A 21,564-nucleotide genomic window follows, 5' to 3' on the forward strand; every position below is an offset into this window, starting at 1 on the left:
TCTCTGACTGATAGATAGAATTTCTGTTTGGAGAGTCAAAATTCTGTGTTGCGCCCACTCTAAATCTCACTCCCAATGTTTTACGATCTACTTTACTGGAACATCCAGGCAATCTCTCCTAGAGAAGGCGCTCTAAGTATATCGCACAAATCTCCACGTAACCCATTCTCGCCTAATAAATAGTGAAGCCGGAGTGCTGTTATAGATGTTCCTCCCAGGTCATACAGTGTCGTCTCGGGTGTAATGCCCTCTGTCTGAATGCCTAGTGCCTCAGAAAAAGCCTTGCGAACTTCATTAACCCTCTTGTGATAAGACGGCATAGCTTCCAATGGATCGTAGTCATTCAATAGCCTGAATGAGAAAAGAATTTCAGCCGGTGCCGAGCCAGATAGAAGGCCCTTGAAGACGGTCGGGATGAAGGACATAATCGCTGCCATTTGCGGCGGAGACAGAACGCCAGCATTGTACTCGATGCCGCAGTGCAGTCCATCATCCTGCTCGCTAAATTCTAGCTGCAATGTAAATTTGGCTCCTCGCGTTCGAATGCGTTCGCTCGAAACCTGAGCGCCAGGTATCTTGAGGGAATGCTCCAGTGCATCAGACTGCCAGTGATAAATAACCACAACATCAAAGAGAGATCTCCGATCTTTTGCCAATTGTAAAATTTCTGAATAAGGCATCTGGTTTTCAACCGAAAGGTTAATTTCCGACACGATATCGTTGATGAGCTTACTGGAGTCCACCATGTTATTATCATCGAGTTTTATGCGCAATGGTAGCCTGTCGAGAAGGAGGCCCATAATGTTCGCCGCCCCAGGCTCGTCTCGATTCATATATGGAATTCCTAATACAATGTCGCTGTAACCGAACACTGTATAAAGTGTAATTGCGGACGCAGCTAGGGCCATACGCTGCGAAAAGCCCTTACCATCCGTAGTTGAGATGATGATGGATTCATAACCAGGTATCTCATGACCCGGCCTTCCAAGTTCATGTTTGCTTAATAACGGAATTGTCTCTATTCTTCTAACACGATCGTTCCAAAATTCTCGCTTCGCTAATTTTGTTGGCGTTGCAGGTAGGGAACTGTTCTTTTGAAGCCACTGCGTCCATTCGAGATAGGTGCCCTTGTGCGTATTTTCATCAACAGCTTGCCCATTGCAAACTGCGGCATCGGCTGCTGCCAGGTATTTCTGACTAATTGATTGTAGCAAAAGGGCAAGCGATGCCTTATCTGTAACGATGTGATGCGTTATAAGTGAGAGCGACGTCTTTGTCGTAGCATGCTCATCTTTCTCTGCACAGATAACCGCCCTAATGAGTTGGTCATGGGCCAGGTCAAAAGGTTTATCTATCAGGGCCTGTAGGTCCTTGGAACCTATAGATCGCCCCGAGAAGACCAAAGGTGGAGTAACTTTATCGCTGACGAGCCGGTAGATGAACCCTTCTTTGAGGACATAGCGAGCTCGAAGAATTGGGTTTTCTTGGATTACAGAGATCAAACATTCATTCAACAGCTTAATGTTGACATCACCTTTAATGATGAATTGGAATGCGGTGTTGAAGAGCGACTTCGTGTTCGACATGATGTGCCATAAATAAAATTCTTCTTCGAGTTGCGACGGTATTTGTGCTGCCATTATACTTGGCGGAGCGGACAGAGTGGATAGGAACGACTTGAATGTAGTAATTCCATCCTCTAGCTCATCAAGAGCTGCAAATCGATCGATTTCTTTTGCAAGATTTGATAGAACTGTTTCTCTGATGAGAAGTGGCACCGGAGTGTGATGACCTGTGCGCTCAGCGATTAAACGAGCTGCCTTGATAGCTAGTAGAGAGTTTCCACCAATGGCCAAGAAATCATCATCTCGGGAAATTTTTCGCTCATTATTATGACCTTGGAAGTCGAGAACTTTTCTCCAAATTTCTGCTATCAACTTTTCTGTCGGCGTTGACGGTGCATCTCCTTGGTCCAGGTTTTCAGTAGCCAACTCCCGAAGAGCTTTGCGGTCAATTTTGAGATTAGACGACTGTGGCAAGGATTCTATCGCTATTACCTGCGCAGGACAAGCGTAAGCGGGTAGAAACTTCTTGACCATTCGTCCAGCTGATAAAACATCAACAGTACTTGGCGTGACAAAGGCTACAAGACGGACACGGTCGACGACAATTGCAACAGCGCTTTGTATAGAGGAATCTGCACGCATAAGAGCGCTTTCGACTTCTTCCATTTCAATTCGGTATCCTCGCAATTTTACCTGGTTGTCAATTCGTCCCACGTAGGCCACTTTCATGTCTTGTGTCCAATAACCGAGATCTCCAGTCTTATACATTACTTTGCCAAGAGAGAAAGGGTTTGGAACAAATGCATTCAAAGTTTCGGTTTGTAGATTCCAGTATCCGTCAGTAATTTGTTCTCCAGAGATGTAAATCTCTCCTGTGACTCCAATGGGAACTAAACACTGGTGATGGTCTAATAGGTAGATATCCAGATGGGGGACGACTTTTCCGATGGTGACTTGCTCTCCAGGGCGAAGCTCAGTTCGAGTCGAGATAGGCCCACACTTTCACCAGCAACCAGCAGTGTCAGTCGACTCTCTCATAAGTCCATCTACATATGTCTAAAGATTGACTGTGACTCACCTCGCTCGGTCCGTAAAAATTGAACAAGCGCTTATGTGACCATCTATCTGCGAGGCTTTGGGGAACAGGCTCTCCAGCAAGACCAATCGTTTCGACGTTGGAGAATTCTTCTGGCGACAGAGCTGCTAGCAGTGATGGCGTAGAATAGGTTGCATCTACACGCTTGAGGTGCCCAAGAGGATCACTGGGGTCTTTCAAAACTAGTGTCCCACCATAACATATTGATCCAAATAGCTCAACGAGCACTACGTCGAAGCCTATTCAACAAAATGGTGAGTACATCAGCGTCAGAGAGAATTTTTCTGTGGCAAGGCATATATAAATAAAGCGTGTTCCACTCACCGAGAGCGTAGACTTGAGCATGTCGGCGACCAGGCCTAGAGAACATTCGGTTTACTTCATCGTCGATGACCATAAGAATGCTACGGTTATGCAAAGCAACACCTATAGAATAATTCAACACCATATTCAAAGAATAAGATACAGATAGTGGACAGATTATTATACCTTTTGGAATACCAGTGCTTCCCGAAGTGAAAACAAGATAGATGACGTCTTTCGGCTTTGAAACGGTTCCAGGTGAAGATGATGGTGTTTTGCACGACGCGAGAAACTCGTCAGAAACTATGATACGACTTCCTTGTAAAGCTTGAATCACTCGTGCGCAATCTTTGTTGGCGGCGATAAAAATGGTGGCACCGCTTTGTTGGATGATGACTTCAATCCGTGCTGCTGGAAGACTAACGTCAATGGGACAGCATATACAGCCCGCTTTGAGAGCAGACAGAATAGCTACAACCCAGTGGAGGGATCCATCGGTAAGAATACCAACAACATCTCCAGGGTTTGTTATGGACCGGAGATGGCTGGCCAGCTTATTAGCAGATTCATCCAACTCTCGATAAGTCATTGAACCACAGGTTGACTCCAAAGCTGTTAAATCTGGCCACTTCGCTGCAGCAGCTTCAAAAGCATCTTTGACTGTATCATATCCTTGATAGTCCCTTCCTCGCTCTTGTTTCGATGGACTTAAAAGCGTTTTTTTCTCTTCTTCCAGAATTATACGGTTTCTAACTTGCTGCATTTGACTATTGGAGCAGTCGAGTAACCCCTCAATCACACGCTTAAAATGGTTCAAAAGACCGACGACACTCTGCTCGGTATATAGCGAGCCATCGTACAGAATGCGGGCCCGAAGACTGCCATCGCTTTCATCCTCAAGCAGAAGAGTTATGCCAAATTCCATCATGTCTTCTCGTTCAATTTTCCATGGCTTTGGTATCGCCTCGCAAGACCCCGATTGTGACGGGAGATCGTACTCCACGACCACAATTGTCTGGAAAGCATTGGCTATCCTTTCGGATGGCATTTTGGCCAGGGCATTATCAGCGCACCATTGGAACTCGAGCATCTGTAGCAGCTGACTCTGAGCGTCAGAAAGTATATCAGCCACAGATTGGCTTTCTTTGAACTCGAGGGGAAACGGGCATGTGTTGAGCAGCGGCCCGACGACTCGATCGGCTCCCGCTGCATCGATATTCCTTCCAGAAAACACCACACCAAAAGCCACTCGGTCAGAAAAGCTATAATTTGATAACACCAATCCCCATGCTGTATATATTGCCGTCGCTGGTGTAATACGACGAAGGCGACTTTTGGCTTCCAGCTCTTTCGATCCAAATCCAAGGTTGACTTGCAGGCTCTTGGACCAGTCAGCCACTGGAACATCGACCGATGGTTTCGGCAGCCTCAGCTTCGGTTGCGCCAAACCGTCCTTTAAGCATTTCTCCCAAAATTCATTGCCTTGAGGGTCTTGTTGCAGTCGCTTTTGAGCTAAAGCGATGTTGATGAATTGCGGAGGCTCTGAGAGCGGCTTGCCATCCAATGCTAGACGGAGCTCTTCTAATATGATGCTGAATGACCAACCATCCACTAAACTGTGGTGCACCAGAGCCAAGAACGTAGAAGCAACATTGGGAACTATGATCAAGCGATAAGCTGAAATAGGGATAAATGTGTCTCCATCTCCCAAGTATGAGATCCTCTTGCGCATTTCTTGGGAGCGTATCCGAATCACACGTTCTAGCTGGTCGCGAGTTGTTTCCTCATTTTTCCAGTCAAGGTGAAGCTTCTGTTGTACATGTTGTGTTTGATCTTTGAGATTGAAGGCTGTGCGAAAGATTGAATGTCTCTCAATGACTTGTTGCCATGCGGATTGAAGCGTTTCTCCACTAAATGCATTGCCTGAATATGGGAGAGTCATACGCAACAGCATGTAACTCGTGGCAGGATTTCTAATTCCTGTTCGAATCATCTTGGTCTGAAGAGACGTCATGGGTCCTGAAGCTAGAGTCGGCTTTTGGTCTGAGGTGCCATCCTCTTCTTCGGTACCAACAAATTTTGCCATAGCATCATGAATAGTAGATAGATTTGGTAGATCAAAAAGCGGTCCAAGCCGCATGTGGAATCCTTTGGTACGCAGAAAAGATAGCACTTTCAATCCTGCCAAGGAATTTCCTCCTAATTCAGCAAAAGAACTGTTGTCAGGGATCTCCGATGGCGGTAGAGATATGGCAAAAGAAAGCGCAGCTTTCAGTATGTCCATTTTTGAGCCATGACTGGACACATCATGTACTAGATTGTCGCCACTCAGCAGCGCTTGTAAGGCACGGTTGTCGATTTTATCATTTGCAGTAAGTGGAAGGATTTCCACTGGACGAATAATATCCGGGATAATGAAGGAATCGTATTTCTCAGTCAAGATCTTCCGCAACGCGACCCCATCAATGTCTTCCGGCGTTACAAAGGCCACAAGGCGGCCTTGATGCATAAAAGCCGTAGCCGCCATAACCTTCGGGTGGCTGCATAACATGGGAATCACTTGTCCATCAAGGCTCACAAGGAATCCACGGTTCTTGACAATGTTGTCCTTGCGTCCGGCAAATTCTAGCCCGTGGTCTGTCCATCGTGCAAAATCCCCAGTGCGATATATCCTTTCGCCTTGCCAATAAACAAATTTGTCAGCTGTAAGTAATTCATTCTCATAGTATCCTCTGGCTAGGCCTGGTCCAGCAATGCAAATCTCCCCGTAGTGAGACTCGGCTTGCCCATCAAGTAACATTACACGGCTGTTTGACATTGGACGCCCCAAAGTGATTGGCTTATCAGGGTAAAGTCGAGACACCAGACATGCAAAAGTAGTTTCTGTAGGCCCGTAGAAGTTATATATGGGAGAAGTCGGCAAAGATGCTGCCCACTTGCGAACCAGTGAAGCGGGGGCTGCTTCTCCCCCAATCATGATGGCTCGCAAGTTGGAATAGCTCGCCGGATCCTGAATTGTAGCCAACACTGAAGGTGTACATGCCATAATTGTGCAGAGTGTCGCGGTGTACAAGAAATCGGCCGGAGTGGCAATCTTCAGCTCCGCGCCATTACACAATGCCGACACGGTAACAGCCGTGCAAGCATCAAAAGCGGGAGAAAAGATTAAAATAACTATATCAGCTGGAGACGAGCTCAAGTTGAACGGTGTTATTTCTCCTCCTTGTTGGACATAATTTAGGACTGAACTGTGAGGAATCATGACCCCCTTTGGCGTAGAGGTTGTGCCTGATGTAAAAATTATAAAGGCAAGGTCACTGGGATCAATTCGTTTCCAGGGGCGATCCAGTTCGTTATCCCAGTGTCGCTCGATGGTCGGTGTAAAGGCACTTTCGATTTCTTTCAGCGAAATTTCCTCGTATCCAGGATATTCCTCCGTACTGGTATTCAAAACGACACGGGCAGATACTCGCTTCAGCGTTGATTGGATGCGATCTTTGCTCCAAGATTCCACATCGACGGGCACGTACAAAGCGCCTGTCTTAAGAACGCCTAAGAAGCAAATTACCATTTCGGGGCTTCTCTGGGCCATGACAGGGATTTTATCGCCGGACTCGATTCCTCTCTGCAATAAAAGCCATGCAATATGAGATGTAGCAATGTCAAGCTCAGCGTATGTAATCTTTCTGTCACCAAAAGAAATGGCAACATGGTCAGGCTGCTTCTGTGACCATTCTTCGATGAGATCACATATCGTTCTAGGCTCTTTGTGAGCCCTTTCAGCGGTAATCGCCATATTTGATCTCCCTTTTGGCGCCGGCGTGGCAATTGATGAGTTTTGTGACCAAAGTGAGAGGTATTATCGGGATCGGGGGGAGGCTAGACGTATTCTGTTATCTTGGTTACGAATAGTAACCGTTCACATCTTGTAACCAAATTTCCAGTTATTGTTGAGAGGTATTTCTAGAGAATCCAAGCTCATGTCATGATGATATATTTATACGAAAGATGCTGGACAATACATGTAAGCTGACGCTGTTGTTGTCTTTTGTTCTCCACAAGGGCTGAGCTTACAGTGATAAACAAGCCAAACTTATTTGTCAACCACGAGTGGCGTCTTATGGAGAGCTCCGATCAAACATCACAAACATCAGGGTACTTTGTAAGGTTTTTGTGTCGAAATAGCCCTCTTGAAGGCCTTTACAGGGTAAGTCAAGATGGGAGTGAGACGGCTCATATCGGTCTATAAACGTATATAGATAGGGGGTCTCGGCGAATATTTGGTTGGCCTGCGCACTTTTCCGTGTGCACGGCACGGACTCGGTTCGTTAAGGCTATAGCGACCGAAATACTCCATACTCCGTACAAACACCTAGAACCAACAGTATCTCTTCTTTAGCATACTGACTGGCCTCTCGGTATATATAGCATCTAAAGACGTCTTTTCATATATTAGGTTCGATTCGAAGCCATTCAATATGGATAACAGACTCGCCTGTCATCTACTTTCTCGTAGATATTATTACTATTCGACTTTACTGCTATACAGCTGCAAAGATATCACGGCCTTCTTATAAAACGGCTAAACAACAATGTCTGGTGGGAAAGCAGAGCCTTCTCTTGTGCCGAAACCTCTCGCTATTCGCGACGAGCATGAATCCGAAGGAACCAATCGCGTATTAAAACCCGAATGGAAAATGTCGAACCGCACATTATTGGTCTTCATTACCATCTGCGTTTTAACACTCATGGTTGCTTTGGATAGCACATCAATCGGTGTAGCATTGCCAGTCAGTACAACTGACCTTCGTTGATGCACGTATTCAGCTGATTAAAAATGAACTTGTAGACAATTTCAAGAGCGCTTCATAGCTCCGGCATAGAAACCTTCTGGGCCGGTACTGGATTTTTGTTGTGTGCAACAGGTATATTCCGCCTTACATCGTCTCTATCCTTCCGCAGTGCTAACCAACATACTGATGCGCAGTCTTCCAGCCAAATTTTGTTTCCTTTTCCACCATCTTTGGTCGTCGATCTCTCTTCATTGTTGGCATAGTTTTCTTTTTCATCGGTGCCGTGGTAGCAGGTGTATCGAAAAATGTTACCCAACTACTAGTTGGTCGATGCATACAAGGTGTCGGTGGGGGAGGCATCTCGGCCATTACCGAAGTTCTCATTGCTGACTTGGTGCCGATACGATATCGAGGACAGTATTACGGCCTCATGAATGCCATGTGGAGCGTTGGATCTGTCTGTGGTCCCATTATTGGAGGCGCTTTCGCAGGCAGCGCGTCATGGGTAAGAAACAGCACCAGTACAAGTTACATGTCTGCGGGTGGCTAATATCCGTGGTATCAAACTGTAGCGGTGGATATTCTACATCAATTTCCCCTTCGTCGGAATTGGAATTGTTTGTGTTGTCGTCTTTATGAACCTTCACTTCGTCCCAACATCACTTTCTGACAAGCTTCGTCTAATTGATTACATCGGTTCCGTCATCTTCATCGGTAGCACGACGGCATTTCTCATTCCCTTGACGTGGGGTGGCGTCGTGTACAGCTGGCATTCGTGGAGAACACTGGTCCCTCTCATTATTGGCAGCGTCGGGTGTGGCGTATTTGTCGTTTATGAAGCGTACTTTGCCCCTGCTCCCATCATTCCGATCGATCTCTTCAAGAAGCGTACTGCCAGCGTCTCGTTTGTCAGTGCCGGGCTCTCGGGGCTGCTCGTTTGGTGCATCGTCTACTACATGCCGTTGTATTTCCAGGCCGTGAAAGAGTACAGCCCCGTCTTAACCGGAGTGTGTATCTTCCCTCAAACGTTCACTGTGGCACCCGCAGGTGCGATAGCTGGCATAGCCATCACAAAGTCTGGCAGATACCGATGGGCAATTTGGTCGGGGTGGGCTCTGGCGACTCTAGGTCTGGGTTTGCTTTGCATTCTGGAGGTCGGAACAAGTGTGCCTGGTTGGATCTTCCTGAATGTGGTCTCAGGAATCGGTCTCGGATTCCTCTTTCCATCGGTGGCCTCAGCAATACAAGCGGCTACTGCTCCGGAGCATGTTCCAATGGCTTTGGCCATGTTTAGTTTCTTCAGATCGCTCGGCCAGGCTGTAGGAGTCGCCATCGGAGGGGTGATATTCCAAAACCGGATGACCGCAAACCTCCTCAATTACCCAAAACTTGCGCCAAACGCCACAGCTTATGGTGCCGACGCCGCCGGCTTAGTCGATATCATCAAATCGATGCCCAGTGGCCAGAACAAGCATGATCTTCAACAGGCCTTTGTCGATAGCCTGCGCATTGTTTGGGCAGTCTGCTGCGCTCTGGCTGGTTTCGGGCTTCTCCTCAGTCTGCTCAACCAAAGTTACAGCATTGATCAAGAACTTGCTAGCAGCCAAGGAATCGTTGAGAAACATCAGCTTCGTCCTCATGCGGAGAGCACGGGAGCTTGATATCATATCAGATTGCCCCAATCCGTCTTAATTAGAATAAGCTTCAGTCTCCGCCAAGATCCACCTACAACAAGCGATTCAACGCTTGGAACATCTTCCGTAGTATAGTGGTCAGTATGCAAGCTTGTCACGCTTGAGACCCGGGTTCAATTCCCGGCGGGAGAGACCGCCAGCAGTTCCAAACTGTAAATTCTTTTTGCCGAGTTGTTCTCTTTTTATATCATCGTTTGTTTTTTTTGCGTTTCTCGTTTATATCCGTACTGCCTAGGGTGAGGGACATCAAATTCGTGGCTGCGGGTAAGCAGTGCATGATGCAGTTCATCTCCGAGGCTATGTCCATATCAAACCGCTGTGGGTCAATGGGATTAATCACTAATGCGGAGGCATTCTGCATGTGCGAATAGAAGGATGTCTGGAGCTTCTCATCTGTTGCGGGGATCGTTGGAGTATCTATCAACCTAGGAATTGAATAAGATTGATTGGTTCGTTCTCAGTGATCACTCTGCACATGTAGTTAGTAGCAGCTGCTGCAGACATGATCCAACCGATTGCGAGCCCTTGGCTACTGATGGCGACATGAGCGCAGGTGATTTTTGGCTTAGGTAACAACATCAACGTCCTATCATGAGAGACCAGCCTTCTCCAACCTTCATGACGACATTCAGAGAACAGGTGTAGGTGATAACATTTAGCCGATGGTGGAGTGGTGATTTGTAAAGCCGGGCCACGTACCGATGTGAGCAAACAGAATAAATCGGGCACACGCGCGAGCAAACCATGTTCTTCTTTGTAGGCCCTGACCACGAGGCATTTCAAGATATCCTGTAATTAGCTTTGTTTAAGTATTCTAAAAGACAAATTCTATTCAATATGGCCGCCGCCGCCGTTCAAATCCCTAGACAGCCGGACATTTCATATGCCCCCGACTATGACAACTACCTCAACCGCATCAAGCGGCGCCAGGAGAGCGAGAAGCTGGAAAAGTCTCTCCCCCAAGGATTTCCCGCCAAGCTTGAGTCCGATCTTGTCTGGGATGGAAGGAACTTGGCCGATACATACGACTGGAACTACGTTTTGACCGAGAGCGATATTGCTGAGGTCGACCAGGCTCTTCGCCACTTCAAGTGTGAGATCCCTGGATTGTCTCCTGATGAGTGAGATCATGGGCGATTATACTAACACCACGGCTCAATAGCACTCAACTTGGGTCTGGGTTACGTTACTCAAGAGACTTTTCCTTTACCAAAACTTCATGATACTCTACGGGAGATCTCAAAAGAAGTTCACCTAGGTCACGGTTTCAAGGTCGTCAAGGGTGTTCCGGTTGACAACTACAGCCGCGAGGAGAATGTCATCATCTATGCCGGCATTGCATCTCACATTGCCCCAATCCGTGGCCGCCAAGACCATCAACTCGACGGAAAGCCAGCTGATGTTGTTCTCGCACACATCAAGGATCTCAGTCAGGAGATTGATCCTCACAAGATCGGAGCGCCAGCCTATACGGCTGACAAGCAGGTTTTCCACACTGACGCCGGAGATGTGATTGCTCTCTTCGCTCTAGGAGAGCCTGAAGAGGGCGGTCAGAGCTTCCTATCAAGCAGCTGGCATGTGTACAATGAGCTCGCAGCAACACGGCCTGATCTTATCCGGACTTTGTCTGAGCCTTGGGTCGTCGACGAGTAAGTAAAAGGAATAAGCGCCTTTACATTATATAGACATCAGAGTTCATTGTTAATTCTTTGCTAGGTTTGGGAAGCGTGGCAAGAGTCATACCGTACGACCTCTTCTATATTTCCAGCCCGCTACTGCAGACACCCCTCAGCGCATGATCATCCAATATGCGCGACGTACCTTCACAGGATACTGGGGTCTTCCTCGATCGACTGATATTCCTCCAATCACTGAAGCCCAAGCTGAAGCACTGGATGCTTTGCACTTTACAGCTGAAAAGTACCGCGCGTCGCTCGACTTCCACAAGGGCGACATTCAGTTTGCTAATAACTTGAGCATTTTCCATGCTCGTGATAAGTTCCGTGATTCTCCAGAGAAGAGGTATGCGTTTTCATTAGACGAATAATGATCTTCTCATAGTGTATAGTTACGCTAATGCTATCTGACAATAGGCGCCATCTTGTCCGTCTTTGGCTGCGTGACCCAGAACTGGCCTGGGAGACGCCCGAGCCGCTGACTGATACATGGAACAGGATTTACAAGGACGTTAAGCCTGAGAACTCTGTCTTCCCGCTGGAGCCAAGAGTTCGTAGCGCAAGTGACGGAAAGCCTGATGAGAGGCCTGATGAGAAGTACCAGTAGACTACATGAATCAATTGACGCGGGGAAGTCTATGGTGGTATATCCAGAAGAACAGTTACACCACATGCGTATTAGGGATTCTTTGCAAAAGTGAATGATTGTATCTCTGGTAGCGCATGGACTCCTCATAATTACATACAGCACAGCTGCATTCATCCTTGCTGGATCGCCACTGGTTCACAGATAAGCTCATCTCATGCGGCGTCATCCGAAAAAGGTTCTCGAACTGGTGCGATTCCTGGATTGTAGCATTCAAGCTGGACCAACCCCAATCATATTCCTCAATTTGGTTGTAGTTGCACACATATCCTTGCCTATTCAACTCGCATGACCCGACACCAGCCTAGCGAGTCAAGGCCTGAAGATCCTGGTACCACATCGCATCACAATTACGAATATGGCGACATGGAGAAATGTGACCTATCTTCTCTCTTGGAAGATTTCTCGGGCTGGGCGATAAGGTTTCGACGGCCAATTCCATCTCGTGCTCTCCACGATGAATGAGCCCATTCTTCTACAAATCGGCTGCCCCCACGAGGTTGCTTATGATTGAGAGATTGGTGTAATGTGAGACACTCAGTCGTAAAGGCACCACATGCATGCATGTCACCTAATAGTATTAGACAAGGTTCAAAGCCAAAGACTCTGTCGATAGACGAGCTTAGCGATGAAGGGAAGTCTCTTTGATTGCGTTATTGCTGCCTTGTATCGTCGCAATCAATAGTATCGCATCCACCAGACGGGGATCCCCGTTGCCAAGCTCGCCATCAATGACTGGCAGAGGGTGTAGATCATCTTTGTGTAGCATCCTTAGCAAACAGCCGGGGTTATGTGGTGCCCAAAAGCAATTAAATCCCATACATGTCTCAGTCGAACTCATTTAAGCTTCTCACCGGTGCTTCATCTTGTTCATTAATCGTAAAAACGAGGCCTCGTAGACAATTGTCTAAGGCTGGATACTACCCTCTAACGTCATCATCACTTCCTGTTATAACTAGATAAAAGTGATTGGGGACACTGAGCGACAATGCCTTCTTTCTGGCGGCGTCCCTTCCGCAGCGGCGAAGAGGCTCAACCTGCCGAAGCAGAAGAGCGCGGATCAACATCAGATAGCGATCCCTCTGAGCTCGTCGCTGGAAATACCTACTATATCGCTGGCAAGGGAGCCAACAACAAAGAGACGTCTTACCAAGATGCTTCTGGTGCACCTGTCGAAGAATCATCGCCTTTGGGGTACCATGTCGGACCATTGACAATCTTGTTTCTCAATGTGAGCAAGATGATTGGCACAGGCATCTTTTCAACTCGTCAGTAAACTACTCTTCCCAATGTTTGAAAAGGAATAATCTTTCTTATACGATAGGATCTGCAGCTTCAACAATTCTTGCGGGCACCGGCAGTATAGGGCTCAGTCTAATATGGTGGGCTCTTGGCTTCTTGACATCGATCACAGCGTTTGCTGTGTATCTCGAATTTACTGCCTATTTTCCTTCGCGATCCGGCGCTGAGGTAGTGTATCTCGAACAAGCGTTTCCACGACCACGCTGGCTGTTCTCAACCGCATTTGCTTTCCAGTCCGTCATCTTGTCATTTAGTAGTGCAAACTCATATGGTAAGTGATTTAGCAGCATACCCGACTAAGTTGAGAATTAAAACATCTAACATCGAGTTTCACATTAGTGTTGGCTCAATATCTTTACAAAATGACGGATCATAATCCGACGGATTGGCAACTTAAGGGAGTGGCCATAGCTGGTTATACTGTCGCTCTTCTAGGTATGTCTGCTATAATTTATGAGCGAACAGCAACGATCGGAAAGATACAAGACACTCATACAGCGGTCTAGTCGTCGTCTTACACAACAGATTTGCATATCATCTGGCCAATGGCATTGGATTTGTCAAAATCGCTACATTGGTGTTCATCTCGATAACCGGATTCGTGGTCCTCGGAGGACATACTCGCATTGAGAACCCAACAGCCAACTTTCATAATTCTTTTGAAGGAAAAGCTACTGCATACGGAATTACGAATGGTTTGTACAAGATCATTTTCTCTTACTCGGGATTCGAAAATGCTTTCAATGTCGCCAATGAAGTCAAGGTAAGCTTCCTTTGGATGGGTTTATCCACGCCTTGGTTCATTTTCTTACACTGCCTCGTAGAACCCTGTGAAACAGATCCGACGGCACGGTTACATTGCCATCTGGACCGTCAGCATTCTTTACATTCTAACCGTCATCGCTTTCTACGCCGCGAGTAAGTGCACGAAATCTCCCTAGCTGGCCACATGGGACTCTACTAACTGTACTTCATCTCAGTCCCAAAGGAAGACATCATCAAGAGCAAACTAACTGTTGCCAATCAATTTTTTATAAACGTGTTTGGAAATACCAAGCAAGTCAAGGCCCTCAACTTTCTGATTGCAATTAGTGCCTTTGGCAATCTAGTAGCAGTGTTCATCGGAACTTCGAGAATCATTCGCGAGTGTGGTCGCCAAGGCGTACTCCCGTGGACCAAGTTCTGGGTCTCAACGTTTCCTCTTGGCACTGCCCTCGGGCCGTATCTGTTCAAATACGGTATCACGCTTATTATGATCCTTGCCCCTCCTGCTGGCGATGCCTTCAATTTCGGTACGTATCAAGACTATGTTGATTCTCTCTGTTGCCGCCGTCTGTTACTAACGAAACTCACAGTCAGCGACCTTCGTATTTACCCCGGCTCTTTCTTCGACTTCTTGATGAGCGTGGGTCTCCTCATCGTGAGACATAAGCGAAAGGCTCTCAATCTCCCAAGGCCAGAGTTCAAAGCCTGGGATATCGTCATTTGGTTCAGCATCCTGAAAAACCTCTATCTCCTCGTGATGCCCTGGTATCCTCCTGCAGGGGGAGCAACAGGTGGCGACGTTAGTTTTTGGTATGGTACATACGTGGTCGCTTCAATTGGCATGTAAGTTTAAAGATCCGGATACAACAACGAATAGGAATCGGTCGCTAACTCATTATAGTCTGTTGGCCTGTGTCGCTTATTATTGGCTTTGGATTCACGGCATTCCTTACTTCCGAGGCTATAAGATCCGAGAAGAGGTTGTTACCCTCGATGATGGGTCAAAGAGCCATCAGTTGGTCAAAGTGCCAAATGCTGAAGTGGAAGAATGGGATAGGACACATGATCATGCTGGACGGATAATTACAGAGGCTACGGAAGTGAGTGATAAGACAGCCAGCAACGTTGTGGTGGTCGGAAAGGATAGCGCAGTATCCAGCACACAATGAGGTCACATGCTACCTAATGCTAGAAATTATTTACCTTTTGCATTATCTGTCAATTCTCCTTTGAACGCCATGATCCATATGGAGTAGAGATTACATGATAGTTTGTCTGAATAATTTCCGGATCATCTGCAGGGAGAGTTGCCCCCACTGACTCTATGGGAGTGGCGATTGCACCTCTCAAGGTGGCCATTGCTATTTTCCCTACGACACCGTCTATCAGAGAGCACGGATACTTGTCGGATTTTGTTTTTTTTTTAGATGACAAAATGATTATTTTCCGGGCGCGTATCGGATCTCAGCCGGAATACGTAGGAAGTTTGTTGCCTTTGACGCGACTAACTCTCACCGCTTCGGCAGCCACAATTCTCCCTTGCTTTAGATGCTGAAAGGCCAGGGAGAGATAAAAAGTCTTGGCAGTATTACAGTTATCTGAATATGAATCACGCACTTGATTTGTGGTAATGGTGTGCCATTTTTCGTCTACAGCTGGTAAATGTGCCTCCTGTTCTCCTAGTCATGAATCCAGACTTCCAACTAATCTTTCAGTTACAAAACGGTTTGCCACTGTCTCGAATGAAAATGCATTTACTTAGCAAGTGTACTAAATGTAGTTTCTTTAAATTTTCTTGCTTGTGTAACAGAGACATTGGCTGCCTGCAGGGCTATCGGAGAACGTGGCAGTGGCAGTGCTGCTGTTGACATTTGTTATCTCAAGAATATGCCAAGAGTCGTCGTCAGCACAACTTTACATATGGCTCTGCTCCTATGTATTCACAGCGTGAATTGCAGTATACTATCAACAAGCTGATAACTGCTCCATGATTCGATCACCCGGGTACTATTTGTTCCCTTTGGGGGCCATCTCGTGTTGTTAACCCGCTCCTTTCCTAACATACTACCAAACTGTGATGCATTGTCGTCTTGAGGGCTCACAAATGACATTTAAATCTAATGGATCACAAAATAACAACCACACGCATGAAATATGGCCAACGTCGTGGGTAGTGGAGGCAAGGTTGAGTCTACGCCAACTGTGCTCCCGTCAGGCTCGGAGGATCAATAAATCTCATATCTCTTGTGGACCAAGAAGCCACCACGCAGTGCAAATAAGCTTAAAAATATGGAGTACGTCAATCTCAGCCAGATCTCAATCCAACAGAGACGGCCTGATCGCCAGCAGAGGTGCATCCAGGCCCCCCTTGAGCACACCATCAAGAATTAGGCGCCTTGGTATTTCAGCCGCTACGCTAACAATAGCAATCTAGACTGGATTCAACCACTGCCAAGGGGGTGCTCATTGCTTGCGGAGCACTCGACTTTCCGTGATATTCTCGGACCTCCGTTACATCTACCGTCCTTGTCAGCTGAGATTCGTTTGGTACATCGGCTATTTCCAGCTTCTGCTCATCGCGTCTTGGCGCCAACGTTGGCTGAGCCAGCTGCAAACAAGGATATGGCTGTAGATAGCATGTCTCGTTACCTCAACCTCGGATACCGCAATGACAAGTAACCGCGTCCAACAAACAGGGCTACGAACATGTGCTCCGAGTCACATATAGGGCTGCAGGATGTGACATATTCCTGGTGCTTGGAAAGACAATGCCCGTTTGTTAAGGGGCTCAACTGGGTCATGTTCCATCCTGTAAGTCTCGAGTTGTGTAGCAGAGGACTTCCAGAATCGGCTCGGGCTACTGTTTAAGAGCGCCAAGAATGGCCACGTTCAACAACGGCGGCAGCGAAGCTTGGACTTCGGTAGGGGCCAATCCATGGGCTGTCAGTACCCAAGGGATTGGTTTCATATTAGACAGGGTGGCGGGAATGTGTGACATGAGAAGCCATAGTTTGCACGTGTGTATCTGCTACCCACCCAACACCACATTCCAAATGCCAAGCTACAAACGTATAATGAACAACACATTCATCTGTGTACTATAGCAGTCATGGACATCATAAGTCCAACTCCATATCAAAGAGGGTTTGATCTTTCAGTCATAAAGTAAACTCAAAGGACGTAATATTTTGTATATTTTTGCCTCTCTTGGCATACTTCATCTTATGACCCCCAAATAGTCGTACTTTTGAGAGGAAGCACTGCTCTCCTTCACTAACATCATCTGCCCGATACATGTGTCTTCCTAGAGCTTCATGATTCCACCCCAACTCCCGTTCCAGGTCGGCAGTGCTCGCCACACGGGTCAACTTTTTAAAGTGACGAATGAATAGCGAGTATTCTGCCACACCCGTGAAAGCTATGACTCTAGGACGACTTGTTTTGCAGCCCCCAGACCCAGAAAAGCGGCACCGTCTTTTTGGTCCCGAGTGTTTGCTCCGAAGAGAAGATTGGGGGCCCGAAAACGCAGATCATCAGCCGGCAGTGCCTCGAAACAGCAAGCATCTCGATTTACATGTACCTGGTCGTTTGCATGCTCCTCCGTTTTGTTCTATATTGGTATACATCAATGAGCCATCGCTTATCACGGATATCGGTGTGACCATGACCTGAATCCCGTTGGTTCTACCCGAGCAAGGGTACGTTTATGCATGCAGTGATTAGCAGCCAACTCCCGATGGGGTAGTGTAGCTGGAGGCTGATGATTTAGAGCAAGAAATGTAGATAAAGGGAGGACATCCAAACTATGTTGCCTTAGTCTATGCATCAGTGAAGTTCTCTTTCCACTCCTAGTTGGTACAATCTGTCTCTGAATAACATCCAATATCATCTTGCCAACCTTTCTACTCTCCATTCCCCCATACTGCCCATTTCTTTCTTCTTTTTTGGACAGAATAGAAGTCATGGCCAAAGCATTTGTGAGAGATGAGGATCTCTGCCGACGATACGCGCAGTTTGCATCTGACCTGGACCGGTGGCATTTCAAGATTCTCTACTGGTTTATGTTTGTGCTGAATCTTGTGATCCTGTTCATTGCATCTTGGACATACACAAAGTACATCATCCCTCTTTTGATCTATTGAGCATATATACAACTATTCCATTTTATTCGTGCTAACTAAATCTTGATACAGAACCCAAGAAACGAACGAGGAATTCAGTCACCAGCCAAAGAGGCGTTCGAGGAGCTTGATCAAATACATGCTCGTGTGTCTTGTCTGTGTTCTAGTTTCAGCTGCCGTGGTAATTATGGAAGCCTTTGCACTATTGGCTCTGCAATTCTGCGACGGAGAAAATCTCATTTCCCTTTACTGGTCAACTTGGACCATGATCCAGGTCGGGTCACTGATCGCCATGATGGGCATCATCCTTGCCATGGCACATTCATTGAGGAACAGAAGACATCCGTAAGTCTATTAATCACAGCAAAAGAAACATTGCAAAATGCTAATCATCAGTTTTAGGCCGTGGGCTCTTGCTTTAGGAACACCCGTTCTTGTCATTGCTGGCTTGTTGCATCTCATCCACGACTGTACAAAGAAGCGAGTCAAGAAGATTAGAAACGGTTCCATCATGAAGAGTAGCGTCCCTTCTATGAGCGAAGTGTAAGGCCACATGATCCCTTATTAGCTCATTCATACTAACTCTCATCATCAATTCCAGAAACACAATCCAGGGGACCTTTGAAGATGATCTCGAGAACTCAGTGTTGGGCGAGTTCATCGGATTCACAGTAGAAGGTGGCCCAATAGTCCGCTTCAACGATTCCATTCCACTGAATCTTAGCCAAAATTTCGCATTTGAAGTTTTGGGATACTGCGATGGCACTCGACCTGTGGTGGCATATCAAAAGGGCTCCATTCAGATCCTACCCACTGCAGACAAGGACAACCAAGGCACGCAGAAAGACGTTCAATCACCGCAAGAGGAGAAATCTTCTGATGGGACACAAGAGCCTCGGCCAGGGGCAGCTGGCGGTACATGACGCTCGATTTGATCTTTTGTATCTACATGCAGTATGGAAGAATGGAACACGAGGGTGAAGTAAATGCTGTGTGTATAGGGTGGTATATACCTGTATCTCGGCGGGCAAGCGAGGCCCCAATTATGGAGAGCCAGGGATTATTTTGACAAAAATGGTGAAGCTGTGGACATATGTAGTGAATTGAGTTACTATTTGCACTAATGGAATTGGCGTCTTGTACATGTATGCAGAGTGTGAGCGAGTATATGTAAAGTCAAGTATCATGAAGGATTTGAAGCTGCACTGGCCGCCTAATCGATACGGAGTCTTGGAGGGGCAATTTTTCAATTTTAGTGACAGAGGAAGAAAATGTCAACGGCGGGGCAAAATCGGGCGCTTGAGCCGCCGTCCGTTCATCGGCGCTTGCTAATCAAGCTGTGGCCGAGCGATTGCTTCATTCTTACAAATCAGCTCCAGAGACGGCTTAAAACAACATTTAATCGTCCTGACCTTGTGTGGTCAAGCAGATTTATGTTGATGCTGATACTGATGCGCCATCGACGCCCGGGCTAAGCAGCAGAATCGCCATGGGTTTGGAAAAGGTCAAGCACGTTGTGCTGGTACGTCAGTCAAAGACAAAGACACAGCCCGCATCCGACCGTTACAGCATACTAATCTTCGATCCTGGCGACTACAGGTGCTTTCCGGCAAAGGAGGCGTGGGCAAATCTTCGGTGACGACACAGCTGGCCCTGTCTCTGACGCTCGCTGGCCACTCGGTGGGAATCCTCGATGTCGACCTGACCGGCCCGTCCATCCCGCGCATGCTATCGATCGAGGCCTCCAAGGTCAAACAGGTACCGGGAGGATGGGCTCCGGTTCCTGTTCACGAGGCAGAGCCTGAAACTGGCTTGGGGAGTCTACATGCCATGAGTCTAGGATTCCTGCTGCCCCAAAGAGGCGACGCGGTGGTGTGGAGAGGCCCCAAGAAAACGGCCATGATTCGACAGTTCCTCAAGGACGTGCTGTGGGACGATACCGACTACCTTCTCATCGACACTCCTCCCGGAACCAGCGACGAGCATATATCACTAGCTGAAACGCTGCAGAAAGACGCCCGCCCAGGCCAGGTGGCTGGCGCGGTGGTTGTGACGACGCCCCAGGCAGTGGCCACGGCGGACGTGCGCAAGGAGCTCAACTTTTGCGTCAAGACGGGCATCCGCGTGCTGGGAGTGGTGGAAAACATGAGCGGCTTCGTCTGTCCGCACTGCTCCGAGTGCACCGACATCTTCGGGTCCGGTGGCGGGCGGTCCATGGCGGAGGAGTTCAAGGTGCCGTTCCTAGGATCTGTGCCCATTGACGCGCAGTTTATTGCCCTCGTCGAGGAAGGCCAGCGGCCGCATTATCCCGCGGGAACGGTAGTGAATGGCCGGGATATATCGAGCGATGAGAAAGTCGACAAGCCCCAGGACAAGGGCGAAGGAACGCTGGTGGACAAGTACAAGGACTGTTCGTTGTTCCACATATTCGTAGGCATAACCTCGCAGCTTGAGGAGAAGGTTGCTGGGGCAGAAGTTACATGACATGACGCTGCACTGCTTTGACTTGTGCCACAATTGTTTTCGTGATAGCATACCTTACTCGTATATACCCCGTCCTCGCAGTAATGGCTGTGCTGGAGGTGTGAGACCTGCATACATGTGGAACAGGCGCCCTTTGAAGCGGGTGCTTCCGCTGCCCGCCTTGCTTGTACTTGCTCGATATTACGTGGACGGAGGACTAAGCACCCTTCCAGTCGACAGAGGCTGTTCTCACGAGAATCACTGGATTTTGCCAGGGGGCCTTCAGCTGGATGCGTAGACAGGCTGGAATTATTGTTAGTAGGCAGTTTCAGCACCTCTCGAATCCATGTCCGCTTACCGCATATGCTCCATCTGCCCTACGTACTAATGCGCATATGCATGGTGGAGAGCTGATAGTAAGTCTTCCCGTGGTGCTACGTAATGAGACATTGTGAAGCACGCGACATGCATTGATACATGATATATCCCTTGCCTTGAGCTCCTGCGCTGAGTGAATGCAGCCACTCCGCCACGCTGCCTGACCGAATTGCATCCCTCAGTGCCCAACCTAATGCCCCAAGATTTGCACATACCTACATCCATTGTACCTGATGAAGCGGAAAAGAGCTGCGTCTCTGCTGTCTTTGGTGACTGATGAAAGAGGTTCAAAGTACCGCCTTTGTAGCCAGGCGCCCAACTTCCAGCCCGGCTTTAGACAACCCGAACCAACAAGAGACCAAACCCCCCATTTACAGCTCTGGTAGCTTCAATACATTGATATTTTCGTCATACAAAAGCCACAGGCAAACGGCCTCTGACAACAAAGTTTCAAGCTGATTTCTTCTTCCGGTAGCCCCGCCGGTCCATCGCTGCCCCTCTACCCAAGCCCTGGTTTATACTGGCAAAAAACTGCTGGGCTGCACTGAGCCGTTTCTGGCTGGCGGTGCGCGCCGTGGCTTATCTGGGAGTGCCTGGCCATCATAAGTGGGTACCTCCAGGAAGAAAAAAAATTACATGGAGAGAGATCGTGAGGTGATGTCAACAAGTTATCTGGTATACTGCTGAGATGCTGGGATTGCACAATGGATTTTAAGTACACAAACTTGTGAATGCTACATCTGACGCTTTGTTTCTCTGCTG

At 47.6% G+C, this 21,564-nt stretch overlaps 6 protein-coding genes across 6 annotated transcripts; 5 read left to right on the forward strand and 1 right to left on the reverse strand.

Annotated features, from left to right (window-relative positions):
* Positions 1–92: 92 nt before the first annotated feature.
* On the reverse strand, positions 93–6,535 carry T069G_00065 (AMP-binding enzyme domain-containing protein; the record flags this gene model as incomplete). The annotated part of the gene is made up of 5 exons (XM_056167275.1): positions 93–1,483; positions 1,535–2,564; positions 2,644–2,900; positions 2,986–3,087; positions 3,151–6,535. 5 exons carry the CDS (start codon positions 6,533–6,535, stop codon positions 93–95), a joined length of 6,165 nt encoding a protein of 2,054 aa, XP_056032591.1.
* A 1,021-nt stretch (positions 6,536–7,556) lies between these two features.
* Positions 7,557–9,418, forward strand: T069G_00066 (major facilitator superfamily domain-containing protein; the record flags this gene model as incomplete). Its single annotated transcript, XM_056167276.1, has 4 exons — positions 7,557–7,754; positions 7,814–7,889; positions 7,952–8,262; positions 8,330–9,418. 4 exons carry the CDS (start codon positions 7,557–7,559, stop codon positions 9,416–9,418), a joined length of 1,674 nt encoding a protein of 557 aa, XP_056032592.1.
* Positions 9,419–10,288: 870 nt separating this feature from the next.
* On the forward strand, positions 10,289–11,734 carry T069G_00067 (taurine catabolism dioxygenase tauD, tfdA family domain-containing protein; the record flags this gene model as incomplete). Its single annotated transcript, XM_056167277.1, has 4 exons — positions 10,289–10,544; positions 10,614–11,100; positions 11,168–11,473; positions 11,545–11,734. The coding sequence occupies 4 exons, from the start codon at positions 10,289–10,291 to the stop codon at positions 11,732–11,734; spliced, it is 1,239 nt and encodes a 412-aa protein (XP_056032593.1).
* A 1,027-nt stretch (positions 11,735–12,761) lies between these two features.
* T069G_00068 (amino acid permease domain-containing protein) lies at positions 12,762–15,009 on the forward strand (the record flags this gene model as incomplete). Its single annotated transcript, XM_056167278.1, has 8 exons — positions 12,762–13,041; positions 13,098–13,346; positions 13,415–13,510; positions 13,582–13,838; positions 13,900–13,993; positions 14,056–14,367; positions 14,431–14,683; positions 14,742–15,009. The coding sequence occupies 8 exons, from the start codon at positions 12,762–12,764 to the stop codon at positions 15,007–15,009; spliced, it is 1,809 nt and encodes a 602-aa protein (XP_056032594.1).
* A 2,793-nt stretch (positions 15,010–17,802) lies between these two features.
* On the forward strand, positions 17,803–18,884 carry T069G_00069 (uncharacterized protein; the record flags this gene model as incomplete). The annotated part of the gene is made up of 4 exons (XM_056167279.1): positions 17,803–17,954; positions 18,034–18,306; positions 18,364–18,504; positions 18,563–18,884. The coding sequence occupies 4 exons, from the start codon at positions 17,803–17,805 to the stop codon at positions 18,882–18,884; spliced, it is 888 nt and encodes a 295-aa protein (XP_056032595.1).
* Positions 18,885–19,450: 566 nt separating this feature from the next.
* T069G_00070 (NUBPL iron-transfer p-loop NTPase domain-containing protein) lies at positions 19,451–20,445 on the forward strand (the record flags this gene model as incomplete). The annotated part of the gene is made up of 2 exons (XM_056167280.1): positions 19,451–19,483; positions 19,561–20,445. The coding sequence occupies 2 exons, from the start codon at positions 19,451–19,453 to the stop codon at positions 20,443–20,445; spliced, it is 918 nt and encodes a 305-aa protein (XP_056032596.1).
* Between the last annotated feature and the right edge of the window lie 1,119 nt (positions 20,446–21,564).

Source organism: Trichoderma breve, chromosome 1 (assembly GCF_028502605.1).
Source record: "Trichoderma breve strain T069 chromosome 1, whole genome shotgun sequence".
Classification (NCBI taxonomy): Eukaryota; Fungi; Ascomycota; class Sordariomycetes; order Hypocreales; family Hypocreaceae; genus Trichoderma; species Trichoderma breve.